Genomic DNA, 17,097 nt, shown 5'->3' with positions numbered 1-17,097 from the left:
AAACTCAGAGATCCTCCTGTCTCTGCCTCCTGAGTGCTGGGATTAAAGGAGTGTGTCACCCTACCATGCATCAAATAAAGAGGAAGCTAAATGGTGTTGCCTTTAATCCCAGCACCTGAATTTCAGGACAGTCAACACTACACAGTGAAACCCTGTCTCAAAAACAAACAAACAAACAAAAAAAACCAATCAAAAACAAAACAAAACGAATGGCTAGGAAGAGGGCTCCAAGGGGAAGAATGACTGTTATGAAAGAGTAAGGACGTGAGACCAAATTTACAGAGCGCACGTAAAAGCTGGGCATGGCTGCATGTGTCTGTAGGAGCATATGGATGGGTCCTGGGAGCTTGCTGACTAGCCTAGCTAAAATGTGGAGTTGCAGGTTCAATGAGACCCTGTCTCCAAAAAGTCAGGTGGAGAGTGACTGAAGAAGACATGTGACATCTTCCTCTGGCCGCCTCATGAACATACATGGGTATGTGCACAACACACATACTCTCCCCCTCCCCACACACACACCAGTAAGTGCTGTTCCTTCAAAAAATAATACAATTCTATCAATGGAAGACTATTGACCTAATAGTTAAAGTCAGTTAGTGGGAAGTCAGATGCAAATTACTTAACTTTGCATATTTATTTGAAAGTAAAAAGAGAACATTATCTATTCCTACCTCTCAGTGTGGAACAGCTACACAAGACTCCAAAGTGAGCCACAGAAAAGAAACTGCAACAAAATTATTAAAGATGTAAAGACTGAATATGGTAGTGGTGACTCTTGCCTATAATCCTAGCTCTTGGAAGGTCAACACAGGAGGATGGCCATAAGCTTAGGCTACAGTATAAAACCCTAACACAAAAACAAATAAAAATTAGGGCTGGAGAGATAGCCCTGAGGTTAGGAGCACTGGCTGCTCTTCCAGAGGTCCTGAGTTCAATTCCCAGCAATCACATGGTGGTTCTAATGAGATCTGGTACCCTCTTCTGGCCTGCAGCATACATGCAGACAGAACACTGTATATATAATAAATAAATCTTAGGAAGAAAGAAAGAGAAAAAGAGAGAAAGAAAGAAAGGAAGGAAGGAAGGAAGGAAGGAAGGAAGGAAGGAAGGAAAGCAGACAGACACAACAGGCTCCCAAGACAGCCTGGTCTACACAGCAAGTTATAAGCCAGTCAATGGCAAGTTAGACCCTGTCTGGAACAACAAGCCAGAGGGAGGGAAGACAAATTGTATTAAAGTGTAACCCTGAGAAGCATTGCAAACACTGACTCAGCACATAGTGTCCAATGCCTCCAACTTGCCTGGGTTATGGAATAAAAACAAGAAAGTTGATCTATCCATAAGGTTTTGGATGCTGGGACACTTAGGGGAAGGGTTATCTACATATTTAGAGATTTTCACAGATGAATGGAGGTAAGCATCTGCCTGGAAATCAATGTCACAAGACCAGAGTGCTGAGTTAATGACTCTTCTATCAGTAATAGCTTAGTTCAACAAAGTAGAAGATGGCACCACTTACAAGATTGTAGAACTTCCTTATTTTCTTCAGAAATTGCTTCACAGGACAGGCCTTTCCTGAGCCCATGCTGGAAACTTTCAGGCATACTTGGAATGCAATTAACTATCCCTCTTATTGTATCCCATGCCTCAGTAATGGACCACAAAGCCAACTTGATTGGACAAATTCCATGAATCAATGTGAATCTTAAGGTGACACAAAAAAAGAGCTTATTGGCATAAGACCACATTCCTTCCAGCAGTTATGAGTGAGGAAGCCTAAAAGGAATGTTGCTAATGCAGAGTCACATTAAGAGTACAATGGAATGGCATAACATCACCAATCCGCATTGCACACCATCATTCATCGTAAACATGTCCACCCTGACTCCCTGACTAATCAGTGTCACTCACTCTTTACCGATATGGGACACAGAACAGCAGGCAGAACTTCAAGGACTTGCCCAAGATTCCACAATGACTCAGAAGCAAGCCCAAGCTTGAATCAATGTCCTGATTCTCAGCAATCTGTGCTGTTGTAATCTGCTGGCCTGTCACCTGGGTACACTGTCCCTTTAAGAGACAAGCTCCACCCACTTCCAACCTTGGCTCCTCTTTAGTCAAGGAAAACAGGATCTCCCACCTCCTCTCTAGTTCTCTCTCTTCTCCTCCCCACTTTTCTCCTTCTCCCCTTTCCCTCCATAACCCACTAAATAAACTCTATACCCAAACTGTCTCAGCATGGCATGGCTTATCTATCTGTCTCCAGCCAAGCACTCAAGTGACCCTAGTGGAACCAGTCCCCGCCCCACCTCTTTATAAATGATAACATGTGCCGCCCCCACATCCCGTGTGCTAGGTATGCTTAAAAGCTCCTTCTTTTCCTTCATGAGCTCCTGGAACCCTTCACTTGGTGCTCTAGGAGATGGCTGGGGGCAACACGTACCAGCCACAGTCACGCTGCCAGAGAAGCTACTGTAAGAGTTCGGAGCCATAAAGGAGGCCCTTCATGGTGCTGCCAGGAAGGCACATCTGTGGATCTCCAGGGCTTCTGAAATAATCTCTTTAATAAAAGCACCTATTTGGGGGCTGGAAAGATGGCTCAGCGGGTAAGAACATTGCCTGATCTTCCAAAGGACCCGAGTTCAATTCCCAGCAATCACATGGTGGCTCACAACCATCTGTAATGAGGTCTGGTGTCCTCTTGTAGCACGCATATATGCAAACAGAATATTGTATCCATAATAAATAAACATTTTTTTTTTAAAAAAGGCACCTTTGTATATTGTTGGAAGGCCTTGCTGTTCAGAAATCACAGTCTATCATGGCCTGGTAACTTTTTCCAAAGCTTGAAGACATGGGAACTCTCTCCCCATGAGACTTTCTGCTCTCTACCTGCTCGTATCTGGAGAGTGTCCCTAGGCCTGGAGGACTAACCTTATCTGAAAGCTGCCTCTAAGCCTGGATGCCTGATTTATCTTTAGCACGACCCTTGGCATGTTCCCTGATAGAAGCCTCTCCACTACACATATGGTAACTAAGACTTGTGAAAGGAGCTTTGCTACAAGACCCTGCTGTCACGTATGAAGAATTATGATATGACCATGCCACATAATGCAAATTAGGGTTTGTTCCCAGGGTCCCCAATCCTATATATTTCCTATATTCTGGAATAAAGCTGAGCTGATTCACCAAAGTCATCCTCCAGAGGGCTTTCTCGGTCATACCTAGGGTTGTCAGAACCCAGTTCCCCAGTTCTGCTCTCTCTACCCTCATGAACCAGTGCACCAACAATCTCAAAGAAGAGGAGCAACCACAGTGTTCAGAGTTCACAGCACTCAATCTCCAGTGTGGGGAAAAGGTGATGTACGCAAGTAATTGCAATACTCAGGAGTTCAAGAGGGTAAGTTCAGCAACTTAGCCACAAGATTTTGTTTCATTTTTTTGTAGTGTCTGAATCTAACCCAGGGTCTAGGGTACACTCTACCACTGAGCCATGTCACCAGCCCAACCACTAAGCTCCGAATTCACTAAGGGCAGAGGACATGCCTTATTAGTCCTTATACCCCAGCATTCAGCACAGTGTCATCAGTACTTGTACTGAATAAGCATCTGAAAAAAATAAACATTACCATGTAAGATGTCTGAGTCGTCTTCAACAAAATCAATGTCTCTTAAGTCCCATTCTGCATAATTGTCAAATTCCTGTTAAAGGGGGAAAAACATCCAAACCCATCAGTTTTTATGTTTGTTTGTTTGTTTTGAGACAGGGTTTCCCTGTAACAGTTCTAGCTGTCCTGGAACTAGCTCTTGTAGACCAGGCTGGCCTTGAACTCACAGAGATTCACCTGCCTCTGCCTCCGGAGTGCTGGGATTAAAGGTGTGCACCTCTACAGCTTGGCATAAACCGAGTAATATCTTTACAATAGCCATGCTGCAGAGGCAAAGAGAAAAGTCTTGAGCCAGTATTTGCTAAGCACTAAATTGGATAAAAGGCAAAGACACTACTCTAAGGGAAAAATTACAGGAAAAATCTGAAAGACTTTCAGACAGTAATCAAAAAAAAGAGCTAGGATAGCACAATATTAGGAACAAAGCCAAGTCTATTATTTAAAAATGTTTAATAGTCTGTTCATTCCAAAGAGAATCATTGATTTAGGCCTCCAAGTATTCTGGTAATAAAGTTGCCTGCATTAATTCATTTTCTTTTTAATCACCTTTTGAGGGAACTGTTTAGTCCTAATATCGCTTATACACTACAATAAGATCAGTTCAGGCTATTCGAGGACAGTTCAGGGAAGAGGGTGACTATGGGGTAGCTCTGCACTACCTACCACCTGTCATAAACAAAAGGCCCAACTGGGTATGACAAGCTGGGCTTTAGTTTAATACCCCATCTCCAAGGGTACTGCAGATGATATCAGATAGCAAATCAGTTCTTTTTCTTTTCCTTTCTGGTTTTGTTTGAGACAGAGTTGCTTATGTATAGCCCTGGCTATCCTGGAACTCACTCTGTAGACCAGGCTGGTCTTGAACTCAAGAGATTCGCCTGCATCTGCCTCCTGAGTGCTGGGATTAAAAGTATGAGCCACTACCACCTGACTGCAAATTAAATTCTTATGACTACTTCCACATTTGTTTTTAATTCTATGGTTAAATGAGGAAAATAGTTTTAATTAAATAGTTTTAATGGACACGTGTATACATACAATGCAGGACTCAGCAACCACTACTCAGTCCACTGCCTACTTGGGAAATAAACTTTTATTGGAACATAGACATACCCGTTTGTTTATATATTATCTATGTTCCTTTTCTTTCTTTCTTTTCTTAGACAGGCTCTCACTACACAACCCAGGCTTATCTCAAATGCTGCTATGCCATTTTTGCACAATTACAGCAAAGTTTGGTTGTAACAAAAATTTAGTAATTTAAAAATCTTAAAATGTAACCTGACCCTGATACAGCAATCTTGAAAACCCCTTGCTGTGGAATGACAGCCGCAGAAATCTCATGCCTACAAGGTTAGTGGGAGCAATACGATGCATCCTGGAAGGCCGGTTCCCCCTTAAAATTGTCACTGTTCCACAGGTGCTCACAATGGGAAAGGAAGGAGCAAAATGTGACTCCACAGGCTTTGAAAAGTATCCCTCTAGTAAGAGATAATAATGTCATCAGAAACACAAGTAAGTTTTTCCTTATTGTATGCTAAAAACAAGTTTTTGTTACCCTCAATGAAATCTGCCCGAGCTGGCATGTATCCTGCCATGTCCCGAGACAGCAAAGAGTCAAAGGCAGGCCGGGGAGGGTCATCTGCAGCTGGAAGAAACAACGGGATTTTCTTAATAGATAAAACACTGACACAAAAACATCAAATGAATGTCTTTATGTATAGTCTGGATTTAAAAACAAAAAACAAACTGTTGCCCAATATTTGTTTACGCTGTGAAGATGTGTCTTTGCCAAGGTGCTTCCTGACTGGTTTAATCAAGAGCTGAATAACCGAGCTGGAAAGATGGATCAGCGGTTAAAAGCATTGCCTGCTCTTCCAAAGGTTCTGAGTTCAATTCCCAGCAATCACATGGTGGCTCACAACCATCTGTAATGGGTCTGGTGCCCTCTTCTGGCCTTCAGGTATACACACAGAAAGAATATTATATACATAATAAATAAATAAATATATATTTTTAAAGATTTATTTATTTATTATGTATACAACATTCTGCCTCGATGTATACCCACATGCCAGAGGAGGGTCCAGATCTCAGTACAGATGGTTGTGAGCCACCATGTGGTTGCTGGGAATTGAACTCAGGACCTCTGGAAGAGCAGCCAGTGCTCTTAACCTCTGAACCATTTCTCCAGCCCTAAATAAATAAATATTTAAAAAGTATGAATTTAACAACAACAACAAAAGGGTTGAATAACCAATATTTAGGTAGAAGGAGGTTGGGGGGCTTCAGGACACAGAGAAGACTCTGTGAAGAAAGGCAGAGTCCCCAGCCAGACACTGGGAGGAAACAGGAGGTACAAAATGGAAGAGAGGTAATGCCATGTGGCAGAACATAGATTAATATAAAGTTATAAGAGCTAGTTGAGACAAATCTAAGCTAAAGGCCAAGCTTTCATAATTAATAATAAGTTTCTGTGTCACTATTTGTGAGCTGGTGACCGGTGAAAAAGCTTGCTACACCAACAAGCCCCCACTCTACACTCACAAAAAACAAACAACAAAAGCAAAACAGTGTCTCAGGGTATGATGGCATATGCCCGCAATCCTAGCACTTGAGAGGCGGAAGCAAAAGATCAGATGAAGGTTATATTCAGCTACACAATGAGTTCAAGGTCAAAATGTATGAAAGTAGGTATCACTATGCAGCTGAGAGTGGCCTCAAACTCTTATAATTCATTTGCCTCAGCCTTCTGAGTGCGGGGTTACAGGTGTGTGGCACCACATCCCACTCTGAAACAGACTTCTTTGAGAAAAAGGATCTAAGAGAATAAATTCAAAAGTTTTATAAAGAGCAAAAAGGTAATCATAAAAAAAAAAAAAAAACAATCAACCAATAGCTTTTTTCTGCTTTTTTCTGCTTTTTTTTTTGGAGATAGGGTCTTCTCTCTATGTAACCCAGACTGTTATGGAACTCTCTATGTGGACCAGGCTGGCTTTGAACTCAGATCCACCTGCCTCTGCCTCAAATGCTGGTGGTGGTGTTCTTATTTTGTGTAGAGACAGAGATTTCAAACTCATTATATATTCTACACTACTCTCAAATTCACAATCTTCATGCCTCTGTCAGCTTCCCAAGTGGCAGTTATGGGGGATATCACGTGCCACCATGCCTGTTAAACCCCAGGCTGATTTCCTGATGAAAGAAATTAAGTCTGAAGGAATCTTTCCAAAACATCCTCTGATTTGCATGCACTTGTACAGGCAGGCGTGTGCAATGGCATGCACGTGGAGGTCAGAGGACAAGCTGCAGAAGTTAGTTTTCTCCTACGATATAGGTCCCAGGGATTGAATTTAGGCCATACTTGGTGGCAGGTGCCTCTGCCTGTTGAGCCATCCTATAGCCTTGCCCTCTGGTTTTTGCTTTCCCAAAATGAATGAAAAATGAAAGGAAATGAAAGAACCATTTTCCTTCAATGTTATTAGAGAACTCCAGTATCCTGTCAGTGTCTGCTCCTTTGATCCTTAGGACCACTATCAACTACAGATCTTATCCAACTGAGAAGCAAAACTCCTGGATTTCTAAGTTAATCAAACTGAGTACTAGCGCCAGCCTCCAACAGTTCTATGACTTCACAGAAATTTTTCAACCTTTTAAGAATCTCAGTTTTTTTGTATATAACACAAAAGCATCTGTTCTACTTATTTCACTGGGCTGCTGTTAGGAACAGACAGGCCTAATGGACGTAAGGAAAGTGCTAACATCCGAAGAGCCATTCAAACTGCAGAAATGGGCAACCTCTGAGGCCATCAGCTACAGAGCTGTTTCCAAGCAGTGAGGAGAAGGAGGCCAGTGGGAAAGCATCCATACATCACTGCTATTCTGGGGCCATTCATGAAAGACACTTGTTTGTAATTCATCAGGCTCTGGTTATACTGTATCAAAAGACCCACTGATGCCCACCGGCATATAAGATGTAAGACTGCCTTCACTGGCATAACCAAGTGAATAAAAAGAACTACTTACTTCTTCTTCTTTTTTTTTTTTGGTTTTTCGAGACAGGGTTTCCCTGTAGTTTCTAGAGTCTGTCCTGGAACTAGCTCTTGTAGACCAGGCTGGCCTCGAAATCAGAGATCCGCCTGCCTCTGCCTCCCGAGTGCTGAGATTAAAGGCGTGCGCCACCACAGCCAGGCCTGAACTACTTACTTCTTGGACTTAACACCGAGGCAAAACTGGATCCTGATAAGCAACTCCTACCTGATTATAAACGCTGCAACAAATGACAGCACAGATAGACTGGCCCCTTTTGGGACATACCACTTTACAGAAGCAATCATTAATGTTAATTGGTATATTCCAAGAGATCCAGAGTGGAAGGCTACAACTCTGACCTCTGGGATGTGTTGCCTCCTCCTCTTACCCTCCAGGAGCTCTTTAGCTATCCGAATCACCACACCACTGTTTATCTGCTATGGAAACAGAGCCCAGAGACGGTTAAGGACCTTTTTCCCAAACAGGCAGGCACTCACAGTGAAACGGGATGGCTGTGTCAGCAGTTCTGGCTGCCTCAGCTTGCTTCAGGTTTAGCAGGGTGGATGCAAACAGAGGGTTATTGATGAAATGCTTCATGTAGTGCTTCTCACATTCCTCCTTGGTTTTGGTGCACATCTGATTAGCTACATCCTGCCTAGAAAAATGTGGAAGAAGAATGGAGAGTAGTTTTCTTACTAATATAGAACATTGAAAGTTGATTTGTTTGTTCCATATTTGCAAACAAATCAACATAAAATCAATAATCTGATACCTCCAAGTAGATATCAGCAAAACAGTGAAACAGATACACCACTGATATGCATGCCATCTGATGGTCCAAATCCTGTTACTCCAAGATAGAGAAACAATAAAGGGACCTTTCCTTTGCACTGGAAGGAAGATGACTATTTTCCGACCCATAAATTTCCAGGCTGGGTATGTAGCTCAGTTGGTCACTAGCTTCCACTAGAATGCACAAAGTCCAGACATGCTAGTAAACGACTGTAACCCCAATATGAAGAAGGCAGCGATAGAAGGGACAGGAAGTCAAGGTCATCTTTGGCTACATACTGTGTTCAAAGGCTAGTCTGAGACAGGTACATGAAACCTTGTTTCGAATGTCATCATCACATCACTGTCATCTATAAATTTCCCTGAGGTAGGCCAGAGAAAGAACTGTTATCAATAAGAAGTCACCTGGAGTCAGGCACGGAGGCAAGGCCTATAATATAATATATAATATATAATATCAACACTGGGAAGGGAGAAGCAGGCACTCTGAGTTTCAAGTCTACATCAGCCAGGGCTATGGAGTGAGAAAATTCTTCAAAATAAAAAGAGGCCAAATATGGTAGCTTATGCTTTTAACCTTAGAGCTTGGGAGGTAGAGACTGGAGGATCTCTGTGAATTCAAGGCCACCCTGGTCTATATCCTGGGTTCCAGGGCAGACAGAATCACATAAAGAGAACCCTGTCTGGGGGGAAAAAAAAACCCCAAAACTACAAAACAGCTCCCATCTCCAAAAGGTGGAAGGAGAGAAACAATTCTTGCCAGTTGTCCTTTGACCTTCACAAGTATGTCCCCATACACCATAATAAAAGTGACTTAAAAAGTGTTTAAAAGGGGCTGGAAAGCTGGCTCAGCATTTAAAGTATTTATTTCAGTGGTCAACAAGTGCCTGTAACTCCACTCCCTTTTCTGGCCTCCTCAGCATGTGAACATAAGTGACAAATATTTACATAGACACATACATGCACGCACATACAAATATTTTAAATAAATAAATAAAGCCCTTAAAAAACTTAAGAGATCATCAATAATAATAGAAATCATCTTGGAACATGCAAAATGTTTAAAAGTGCCAGGCAAGGTGGCACAGGCCTTAAATCCAAGAATTTGAGGAGTAGAGATAGGTGGATTTCTGTAAGTTAGAGGCTAGCTTGGTTTATATAGAATTCCAGGCATGCCAAGGCTACCTGGTGAGACCCTGTCTAAAAAAGTATCTAGTTTTACTTTTACATGTTTTATAGCATCAAATAGACATTTCTTCACTAGAATTCCTATGTGTATGCAAGGCATTGAGCTACAAACACCTAGACATAATTTAAGATCACTTTAGTATTAGCCTATTGTATTGCTACTTCTATTTCACAGAATAAAAAAAATATGATATCTAAACAAATAATATACTTGCTAAAGAAGACAAATCCAGGGGCTGGAGAGATGGCTCAGAGGTTAAGAGCACTGACTGCTCTTCCAGAGGTCCTGAGTTCAATTCCCAGCAACCACATGGTGGCTCACAACCATATATAATGAGATCTGGTGCCCTCTTCTGGCATGCAAGCATACAGGGAAGGAATGTTGTATACATAATAAATAAATAAATCTTTTTTTTTTTTTAAATAAAAAGGAGAAGACAAATCCAGAATTTATACTGAAGCCTCTGACTCCTACCTCAGATGATGCAGCGGTAGAGGTGAAATCTTGGTCTCCTCCTCAAGCTCACTCTTAGAGAACCCTTCCCCTAGGGCATCACTACACTGCTTGTGCTTCAGTTAACTGTAGACAGTCTGATTCCCTTACTAGGTAAAGAGCCTCAAGGAGGGCAGGAACCTAAATTATCATGCTCTTATCACCAAGCGCAGTCCCTTACCCACACTGGATACAGAAGCAACTAGATTCTTCTGGGTGGTGATGGGAACTGAACTCAAGCACCTCACGTGTGCTGAGCAAAAGCTCTAACACTGAGCTATCTCCCCCATAGAGTAACAGACTTTTTCCTAGTCTTTGCTAAGAGGGAAGGAAGATGAGGAGGACTGGCCCACTTTTGAGAAAAAGTAATGCCTTAGGAAGAGATGACTAGTAAGCTGCTCACAAGCGATCCACTTTTCCCATCTTTGGTTTTCTCCACAACACACAGTATTCATGATGCACAGGTGCTAAATGTATGAATGGAAACAAAATGTGAGCTGAACTCTGGACTCCCTCTTGACACAGGGAAGGCAGCACACCTGATTACACAAGAAAGGACTATAGCAATCAGGGAAGATCCAGAAGAAGGTTCCTTCACTATTAAATTATGAAAAATGAGAAAGAGTTTAACTCCCTAAACTTCAGATGCTTCATGAACAAAATATTTAATAACATATCTGCTATCCAGTTCACAAAACAAAATTAGCAGCATAGTGTTCCTAAAATGTAAACTCTGGGAGCTGGAGAGATGGTTCAGTGATTAAAGCGCTCTCTGTGCACAAAGTCCTGAGTTCCCATCCTCTGCACCCAGGTAAAAAGCTGGTCATGTGGCCTGCATCTGTAACTCCAGCACTTTGGAGGCAGAGAAAGGCAGATCCTAGGAGCTTAGCCAGCTCAAATCAGCTGAAACCACAACCTCCAGATTACGGGAGAGACTGTCTCAATATGGAAAGCAAAAGAGAGCAAGACATTTGATAACATCTCCAACCACCCCCCACACACACGGGGGGGGCACACAGATGGGCAGGGGGACACGATGACAAGCAAACTCCCACCCCCAACTCCCCATTTGCATTTTAAAAGTTGCACAGTGTGCCCAGAAACCTATAAAACCAGAAGTGAGAAATAAATTAGTAACCTAAACTTCTCCACAACTCTGGAAGAACAATCTTAGAGTTGCTCAGTCATGAGCCACCAAGCACCCTGCATTCCAAAGGTATTTCAGGCCTAGAAGATGTGTACATAGACGAGAAACTACCTTTGACGCCCTGGCCATCAGGAAAGCACCACAGCTTTTCACTTTCCCAGGCTCTCTGCTTTTGTGTTTCAAGAGTGGCTTCTGTTTTGAGCATGAAGACTGCACCACTCAATATTAAACTCTTACCAATTTCCAAAGCCACAGTCCATTACAGCTTCTAAAAGGGCCATTTCTTCTTGAGCAGTCCAGCTGGGATCAAGAACAGGAAAGTCTGAGGTCTAAGGAGGAAGACAGATTGGTTAAGAACAGGGCTAGGAGTGACATGCAGGAACCTGGTTGCGTCCATGTGGCAGTGTACACCTGTAACCCAATGAGAGGCAGGCAGGGACTTCAGGTTCAGTGAGAGACACTGTCTCAAAAAATAAGGTGGAAAATCTTGCAGGAAGACACCTGATGTCAAGGTCTGGCCTCCATACACAGGTGTACACACATCCCACATACAAACAAAGACCATCATTATCAGCTGTGTCATTATTTTCCCTAGGTTATGTTATTATTTTCTACATCTTCCATTCCTACCTCTATTAGATACAATGTTTTCCAGTAAAACACAACAATATTTAATTTTTTAAAAGAATAAATATTTTTGGATGTGTCACATAGTGATTATGGTGATATTTATTGGTTCAGCAGTCAGAAGTGCATGCAGCTCTCCCAGAGGACCAGAGTTTGATTACTAGCACCTATGTCAAGTGGCTCAGAATCATCTGTAATTCCAGTTCCACGAGGTCTAATGCCTCTGGCTTCCACAGGCACCTAAACTCACATGTGTATGCGTATGTGCAGGCACACATGTGTGCACACACATGCTTAAAAATACATCTTAAAAATAATTAAAAAGGAAACCAATCTAAAAAAGAATCAGGCATGGTGGTACATACTTTAATCCTAGCACCTGAGCAGCAGAGGCAGGTGGATCTCTAAGTTCTAGGCCAGTCTGGTCTATATCGTGAGTTTCAGGATATCCAGGGCTACAATATAGACTCTGTCTCAAAAATCAAAACAAGGGAAAAAAAGAACCCACATAGAGCCGGGTGTGGTACCACACACCTTTAACCCAGCACTCAGGAGGAAGAGGCAGGCAAATCTCTGTAAGTTGGAGGCCAGCCTGGTCTACAGAGTGAGTTCTAGGACAGCCAAGGCTACACAGAGAAACCCTGTCTTGAAAAAACAAAAACAAACAAAATTTTATACTGCCTTTACAGAGAACCTGAGTTCAATTGCAATAATCCATATTGAGCTCACAAGCACTGTAATTCCAAATCTAGGGAATCTGACATCTTTAGCCTCTGTGGAAGACATGTATATCTCCCCACATATACAAAATTTAAGATAAAAAAAACAAATAAATAAAAGGTGATCAGGGTATATTGCATGCATATTATCTTAGCACTTGGAGACTGATGCAAGAGGATCATTGTGAGCTTGAGGCCAGTATGGATTACATAGTGAGACTATGTAACAAATGGTAACAAACAAAACACTATGCTATACACACCAAAACATATGACGACAATGCCAAATGTTAGCAAGTATATAAAATAATTAGAACAATCAGACACTGACAGGTGTAAACGCAAACAAACATTTGGGAAGACATTCTGGTCATTTCTTTGAAAGTTAAACAGTACATTATACTCATTCTACCCAAGGAAACATGAAAATATATGAACACAAAAAGCCTTACCCAAGAATGCTCACAACAGCTGTATTTATAACAGCTCCCTATCTGGGCAAGGTGCAAGGGGTCCATCAAAAGGAAAGGGGTAAACGGTCTATGCAGTAATCAAAGAACCTGCAAAGTGACTGAAGAATATGCTGAGGACCAACTGCTCTGGGCCTCATCTGAATTCTGAGCCACAGCAATCGTGGGAGGTAATAAAGCAATCTCTACTTCAAACCACAACTTAGCTAGGACACAGAGCTAAACACTATTTGCTTTCATGGATGTCTGAAATTTTCTATGATGAAAGTAAAAAAGAAAATAATACAAGTCTTTCCAATTCCAGAGGCATTTACAACTTGTTATAGCTTTTGTTGGTGACAAAAAAAAATCTGTCATCTTAGTAAAATCACAGAGATAACAGGCAACCCATTTTCGTCTAAGCCTACCATATGAGCTTATTATGAGAATGAGTGAAATTTCAGGGTCCATGCATATATTAAACTCATACCAATCACATTCAACCTGACAGGCACCAACAAAGATATGCAAATATGAAGTCACACAGTGGGTTGACAGGTGTGGTGGTTTGAAAGAAATGCCTCCCCAAATTGAGTGGTCCTATTAGAAGGAGGTGTGTCCTTATTGGGGGAAGTGTGTCACTGTGGGGGTTGGATTTGAGGTCTCTTTTGCTCAACTTTCCCTCAGTGTGACAGTTAACTTCCTGCTGTTTTCTAGTCTAGATGTAGCCAGTACCATGTCTGCCTACATGACACTATGCTCCCTGTCATGATGATAATGGACTGAACCTCTGAAAACTATAAGCTACCACCCCAAATTAAATGTTTTCTTTATAAGAGTTACTGTGGGCATGGTGTCTCTTCACAGCAATAAAACATAAACTAAGACAACAGTCTGTTTTTTCTAAAACTGTTTCAGAATATTGATTACCCTTACCAATTTAATGAATACTTTCTACACAATAGAAGAACAAAAGGCTTTATGAATATACACTGAACTTCAAGAAGACGAAAAAAAAGCCCCTCCCTTTCTTCTTGAAGTTCAATGTTATTCAATTCTTGACCTAAACTTGGGTCAGAATCTCTAATTGTAGATTTAGAAATCACAGTTCTAAGAAACTCCAGGTAATAAAGTCTAAGAATTACTGTCATAAAGGGTGTGATAGAGGATCTGCCTTCTCTTACTCAATGTCTTAAGAATTACAAGACAAAAATAGCTACAGAATTCAGAAATCTCTATTAATGCACCACCCACCACACCATGAGTAACTTCCCAAAATACAGCACTGGGTGAGATGAGAAAGTACTGAAACCATTTAAAGTTCTCAGATGCTTCGTGCTGCAAAAAAAAAAATGCAAGATTTTAGAGGCCTGGGGTGTAGAAAGCCAAAAGCTGGTCATCATTCTAAAGAGGAAGATCTGTTTGAAAGAGAGTGAGATTGCTAATAAAAGGTAGAGAGTATAGTAGCCCCAGAGGCTCCCTTGAGTTCAGATCCCTGAAAGGTGTTTGCATGGGTGGGGGAACATGTGAGAAAGATGATGTAATAAAAATTAAGTGGGGCCGGGCGGTGGTGGCGCACGCCTTTAATCCCAGCACTCGGGAGGCAGAGGCAGGCGGATCTCGTGAGTTCGAGACCAGCCTGGGTCTACAAGAGCTAGTTCCAGGACAGGCTCCAAAGCCACAGAGAAACCCTGTCTCGAAAAACCAAAAAAAAAAAAAAAAAAAAAAAAAAAAAAAATTAAGTGGACCTGGCTGAAGTGAAACAGTGTTTTTAGCATTATGTGGAAGGAAGGCATGGTGCTCAGAATAGCTACAGAGAGCTCACAGTCAGCTTTCCACCAGATGGCTGGGCATGACTACAAACTACCCAAGCTACATAATTTCTCGTAGGGTTATTTTACCACTTCAAATGAATAAATTTGGATACTGGAGATACTCAGTAGCAGCATGTGATCCAAACCTTTGCACCATAAAAATAATTAAAATAAAACAAATAACAAAATCTGAGTCTAGACATTCTTAGGTGCATTTGGAAAAAGTAAATCCACTTTTTGAAGATATAGTAACTCTGGTGAAATGAACCCAAAGCCAAATCTGCTCTGACCCTACTCTCCAAACCCTCATTCAACAGACAAAAGGGGAAACATTTTGGTTATTGTTCCAATTAGTGAATATGAGACTTAAAATAAAATGTGGTAATCACTGGGAGGTGGGGGCAGGAATATCTAAAATTCAAGGGCATCCTTGGCTACATAGCAAATTTGAGGACAGACAGCCTGAGATACATGAGACTGTCTTAAAAAACTCAAAAACAAAAACAAAAACCAAAAAACCATTCAAATTAAAAAAGAGACTGCATGCTGGAGAAATAACTCAGTGATTAAAGAAGCTCTTCTAGAAGACCTGAGTTTGGTTTACCAGAACCCATGTTAAGGGCCCAATAACTGTCCGTACCTCCAGCTCTGAATGATCAGATGCTTCTGGCCTCAGCTGATACCTGAACTCACATACACACCCCCATATGCAAGCACACACATCTATACATAACTGAAAACAAAAGCTAAGCAGTGCTGGCGCACACCTTTAGTTCCAGCTCTGTGGAGGCAGAGGCAGGCAGATTTCTGTGAGTTTGAGGCCAGCCTGGTCTACAGAGAGTGTTCCAGGGTAGCCAAGGAGAAACCCTGTCTCAAAACAACAACAAAAATAATAATAAATATTTTTAAAAGGAGAGACTGGAAACTGTAAGGAAAGGCAGATAGTTATTCTCCCAAAATTCTTATTAATTCATTTAGTCTAGAACATGACTCCCAGTATTATAGGTACAGGAAACACTAACAGAAACCAACACATGATCAAATTCATGCTAAGTCACTCTTTCTGAATGATTTGTCTTATTTTGTTTTGAAACAAGGTTTTATGTATCTCTGGGTAGCCTCCAACTGATCATGTAGAAAATGAGAAAGACCTTTGCCAGCTTCATTTCCCAAGTACTCCCAGGTACTTACTGTGTGCCACTATGCCTGGTTTTACGTGGTATTGGGAACAGAATGCAGGGCTCTACATATGGTAGGCAAGCACTCTACCAGCTGAGTTGCATCCCTACTTTCCTTTTTAGCTTTGTTCTTTGCGGGGGGGGGGGGGGTGTACAGGGTCTCACTATATAGCCTTATCTGTGTTGGAGCTCGATATGTAGATAAGATGGTGTCAAACTCACAGAGATCCACCTGCCTCAGTTTCCTGAGTGCTGGGATTAAAGACATGTACCACCATGCCCCAATTTCTAATCTTTATGAAACACACATAAAGTACTGTGAATTACATAACTGGCAGAATTCTAAACACATTCCAGATTTCTCCCAGGTTTCTGTCTACTATTCCATCAAGCACTAGTACTGCAGATAAAATTAAAATTAAACACTCTGCAGAATTAGAACTAAAATTACTAACAACTAGCAAAGTCAGGGAAAGGCCTGGTTTATCTAGGTGGGTCCAACGAATTCATACAAATCTTTAAAAGTACTAGAGTGGAGCTAGAGAGATGGTTCAGTAGGTAAGAGCGCTGGATTTCTTCCAGAGGACCTGGGTTCAAGTCCCTGAATCTATGATGGCTCACAACAGTCCAGGGGATTTGACACCCTCTTCCGGGAACACCTGGTACCATGTGGTACAAAAACATACATGCAGCCAAAACACACATAATAAAAATAAAAACCTAAAAATAAAAAAATAAATTCTCTCTTAAGTATTAGAGGAAGGCAGAAGAATGAGAGAAATTGCTTACGAGGGATAAAGCAGGTCAGAGTCTCAAATACTTCGTCAACAGCCCTCAGGGTCTCCCAGTATCACTCACTGGCTTTGGATATGGCAAAAGGAGGCCAAAGGCCAGAGAAGCCTCTAGAAACAAAGAACAAACTCTAGCCAACAACCAGCCAGGAAACAGAGGCACCAATCCTTCAATCTCAAGGCAGTCAATTCTGCCAAT

General features: G+C 41.7%; 1 protein-coding gene across 2 annotated transcripts in view; it reads right to left on the bottom strand.

Annotated features, from left to right (window-relative positions):
* Tada2a (transcriptional adaptor 2A) overlaps positions 1-17,097 on the bottom strand; it is a 51,478-nt gene that overhangs the window by 22,872 nt on the left and 11,509 nt on the right. Inside the window, exons 1-5 of one of the 2 annotated variants that reach the window (XM_038328129.1) lie at positions 16,897-16,943; positions 11,558-11,649; positions 8,198-8,355; positions 5,227-5,316; positions 3,630-3,701 (exon numbers count right to left, since the gene is read on the bottom strand). In XM_038328129.1, the coding sequence (XP_038184057.1) occupies positions 3,630-3,701; positions 5,227-5,316; positions 8,198-8,355; positions 11,558-11,601 (364 nt within the window). In that variant the 5' untranslated portion in view covers positions 11,602-11,649; positions 16,897-16,943. Of the gene's footprint in view, positions 1-3,629; positions 3,702-5,226; positions 5,317-8,197; positions 8,356-11,557; positions 11,650-16,896; positions 16,944-17,097 lie in introns of those variants that run through there. The other variant, XM_038328130.1, reaches the window with a different exon arrangement.

The sequence above is a fragment of the Arvicola amphibius genome, chromosome 4 (assembly GCF_903992535.2).
Source record: "Arvicola amphibius chromosome 4, mArvAmp1.2, whole genome shotgun sequence".
Classification (NCBI taxonomy): Eukaryota; Metazoa; Chordata; class Mammalia; order Rodentia; family Cricetidae; genus Arvicola; species Arvicola amphibius.
Note: the sequence above shows the minus strand (reverse complement) of the source record. Positions and strands in the feature narration are given on the sequence as shown.